Source organism: Gymnoscopelus microlampas, assembly GCF_963454915.1.
Source record: "Gymnoscopelus microlampas genome assembly, chromosome: 21".
Classification (NCBI taxonomy): domain Eukaryota; kingdom Metazoa; phylum Chordata; class Actinopteri; order Myctophiformes; family Myctophidae; genus Gymnoscopelus; species Gymnoscopelus microlampas.
This window is the reverse complement of record NC_139958.1, coordinates 46,639,081-46,643,275: the sequence shown is the minus strand read 5'-3', so window position 1 is coordinate 46,643,275 and position 4,195 is coordinate 46,639,081. Positions and strand designations below refer to the sequence as shown.

General features: G+C 40.2%; 1 protein-coding gene across 1 annotated transcript in view; it reads right to left on the bottom strand.

Moving 5' to 3' along the window:
• Positions 1-2,467, bottom strand: part of dmgdh (dimethylglycine dehydrogenase) — a 65,178-nt gene extending 62,711 nt beyond the window's left edge. The window contains exons 1-2 of the mRNA XM_084047049.1: positions 2,270-2,467; positions 750-915 (exon numbers count right to left, since the gene is read on the bottom strand). Of these exons, the coding sequence (XP_083903175.1) occupies positions 750-915; positions 2,270-2,400 (297 nt within the window). The 5' untranslated portion in view covers positions 2,401-2,467. The remainder of the gene's footprint in view (positions 1-749; positions 916-2,269) is intronic.
• Between the last annotated feature and the right edge of the window lie 1,728 nt (positions 2,468-4,195).

Sequence of the window (4,195 nt, the reverse complement as noted above, 5' to 3'; positions counted from 1 at the left end):
TAAGCAGGCTCAAAAGAAGCGACTAGGCCGCATGATCACACACACACACACACACACACACACACACACACACACACACACACACACACACACACACACACACACACACACACACACACACACACACACACACACACACACACACACACACACACACACACACACACACACACACACACATGTTAACATAGCATCAAAATCAGTTTTACCACTTACTTTAAATCTATATACTTCAGTTATTTGAAAATAGAAGATGTACAAGCTCACAACGCGTCGCATTGCTATTATTATTATTTCAAAAACAAAAACCTTTTAAGAAGTAGTAAGAAAATGTCCTTAAATGCAGTCTTTGTCAAAACCTTCAAAGATAGCAAAAATAGCAGATCTACAAGCTCGGCTATGTTTAAATAGCCGATGTATAGGGTTCAACTGGTTGAACTGATTTTGATCATTATTAACTAATTGGAACCCCTTGAAGTTGTACTGGTCAGCTCCCAGTACAACAGCATCAGACTGTGGTTGTACTGGTCAGCTCCCAGTACAACAGCATCAAACTGTGATTGTACTGGTCAGCTCCCAGTGACCAACAGCATCAGACCGTGGTTGTACTGGTCAGCTCCCGGTGACCAACAGTATTAGACTGTGGCCAAAAAAACACAATGAAATTGTTGATCGCATTTTCATTTGTGTGCATTGGTTCCATTGGATGGTCCAGTAAAATGTCATTGATGGTGGACAGGTCTACTCACAGCGTGCCAGGTGGAGCCGGCGGTCAGCTCAGACTTCTCCAGCAGCACCACGTCCTTCATGCCGGCCTTGGCCAGGTGGTAGGCCAGGCTGACCCCCACGCACCCCCCACCGATGATCACCGTGTCAGCCGAGTCTTTCCATCGCTTCCCCAGCACCGATGAGGAGCTGGAGAGAGACAGGAGGGAATTATATATATTTTCATGTCAAGGACCCCCAAATGAATATGTATTTGGGCCGCGGACCCCCATCTGAAAATATTTTGCGCCAGGGACCCCTATAGCCTACAAGATTTGTGTTGTTGAAATGTTTCAAAATGATTCAAAATATTTCAAGATTGTTTTGAAAAATAGCAGACCTACCTAGCTGTACCTAGCTGTAGATCGGCTATTGTCAAATGGCCATAGGGTTAAAGGTTAAACTGATTTTGATTCTACTGTATATTATCTCATTTTGCTGGAGACCCCCTTGAACCCCTGGGGGGCCGCGGACCCCACTTCCATCGCTTCCCCAGCACAGAGGATGAGCCATCTCTGGGGAGAGACAGGAGGGAACTAGTAATTATACTGGTTCTCAATGTCAAGGACCCTAAAAATTAATGTATATTTGGGTCGTGGACCCCCATCTGTAAATATTTAGCACCAGGAAGAGACCCCCATACAAGATTTGTGTTGCTAAAATGTTTAAAAAAAAAAAATGTAAATGCTTTTTAAATTCTATTTTCAAATAGCTGATATAAGGTTTAAAGAGGTAATTATTTTGATGCTACATCATACTCATTTAGCTGGGGACCCCCTGGAACCCCCTCAAGGACCCATCGGGGTCCTGTTGTAGTGTGTTTGTTCAGTAACAGGGGTCTCCCTTAAACTATGTTTAACCACTTTAACCCTATATACATCTGGCTATTTTAAAATAGCAGATCTACAAGCAATGCCTGTTTGGCTATTTAAATAATTGAACAAATGAAACACTTTAACAACATGTCTCTGACATAGCATATTTCCTTATTTCCAGATGCAGTGACCATATATATATCTATATATATATATATATATATATATATATATATATATATATATATATATATATACATATACACACACACACACACACACACACACACACACACACACACACACACACACACACACACACACACACACACACACACACACACACACACACACACACACACACACACACACACACACACATATATATATATATATATATATATATATATATATATATATATATATATATATATATATATATATATATATATATATATATATTCTTATAATAAGCAAACCAATGATGAACATAATGCTTGTATGTGTAGATAGATTACATGTAAACAACATTGTATTTACATTGAATTTGATCGTTACAGGCTATAACAGTCAGATCTGTTGATTCCAACCCAACCATAACGTGATGTGAACGTGTTTTATAACCAAACCCAATGGTGAAGATGTATGTATGGAATGGTAAAATAGTCCTAAATAACCGCATGTCTCACCTGTCATCCGCTGTGTGTGTTCTTGCTGTGCATAGAGAGCGCAGAGGAATGCCTGAGATGCCACCAGATCTCACCAGATCTCTGCGCAGATGACCGTTAATGAGGCTCAATATGCCGGACATCATTGACATAATACAATAATATAACTATTTTAATAACGCACACAAATGCACGCTCTGCTGATCGAGCCCAGACGCAGCGCTGAACACACACACTCAATTTGACACAAACACTGACACGAAACACGCCCACAACTACACTAGCAAATGAATGAGCCGACTGAAACTTTATCCTGGCTGTCGCACGCACGCACACTCTCGCGCGCGCGCGCACGCACGCACGCACACACACACACACACACACACACACACACACACACACACACACACACACACACACACACACGGAGAAACTTTACCCCGATCCACCCTTTTTTAACCCCGTCACTGCCAAGTGTCCAAATATAGGTCAGAGTGTAAAGTAGTGGCCTACTCCATTGGTTCTCAAAGTGGGGTCCAGGGACCCCCAGGGGTCCTTGGGGGGGGGGGGGGGGGGGGGGGGGGGGGGCGGGTTCCAGGGGGTCCCCAAAGTAGTTGAGAGCTACTCCATAGCATAACAATCATTTTAACCACTTTAACCTTTTATACGTTGGCTATTCAAAAAATAGCAGATCTACAAGCTCATAGCGCATTACCGAGGGCAGCGCTACGAGCTTGTAGATCTGCTATTCTCCAAAAATCTTGAACATTAGTGAACATTTTTAACAAATCTTTGCTTTTGGGGGTCTCTGTCACAACATATTTTCAGATGGGGGTTCGCAGCCAAATATTTTTCAATTTGGGGGTCCTTGACTTGAACAAATTTGAGAACCACTGGGCTACTCAACCCCAGTAGCTTTTTGGTTAAATTATTACTCAACCACAAGTAAAGTAAAATGTTACTGGAGTTCCGAGTTATAAAGTATAGCCTAATGGAATAGGGCCTACTTGCTTTTTAAAAAATACTTGCAATAAGTATAAAATAAGATGCTTAAGTATTCAAATTGTGCATTTGAATTTTTCATAGACTTTAAAAAATTGTGAAAATAGCCGATCTACAAGCGTACAACCTGTCACAATGCTACACAGTGTGAGCTTGTGTATCAGCCATTTTCGCTGCTAGGGCTTAATTGCTTCATTCCAAATGTATTTTTGTATCCTATGTTTGCGTCATGGGGGTCCCTTCCTAGAAATGAAGTGGAGTCAAAAGTTCAAAAAGTACATATCCTTACTTGAGTACATATAGTAGCCTACTCAAGTACTGAATGTGTTATATTGTCCACCACTGAAAACAGGGCACACCTAAGCTATAATTATACAGCCGGAGACATTTCAATAATTGCAGTTAAATGGTAGCTTAATAACTTTTACTTCTACTCCACAACATCTCATAGGCAAATATTGTACTTTTACTCCACTACAATTATTTGAACATTTTAGTCACTAGTTACTGTAGATTTTGATTATTATTACAAAACATACATTAACCACTTCAGCTCTATACAGTTCGATCTACAAGCTCACAGTGCGTCGCGATGCGACACATAATGAGCTTGTAGATCTGCTATTTTCAAAAGATTTTAATACATTTGAAAACTTGAAATGGGACATTCTGCATAATGACTACTTTTACACTACTGTTGGTACTTTAAGAACATTTTGATGCCAGTACTTCTGTACTTTTACTCAAGTACATTTTGAATTCCTGACTTTTACTTGTAACAGAGCATTTCTATATTGCAGTATTGATACTTTTACTGAAGCAAAAGATGTGAGTACTTTTTCCACCACTGATGAAATGTAGAGCGTGTAAGTTGCTTTATTTTGTTGTTAGTTGTCTTCCTTAAATGTGTGGTTACATAACACTGAAATCAACTGAGGGTGAACT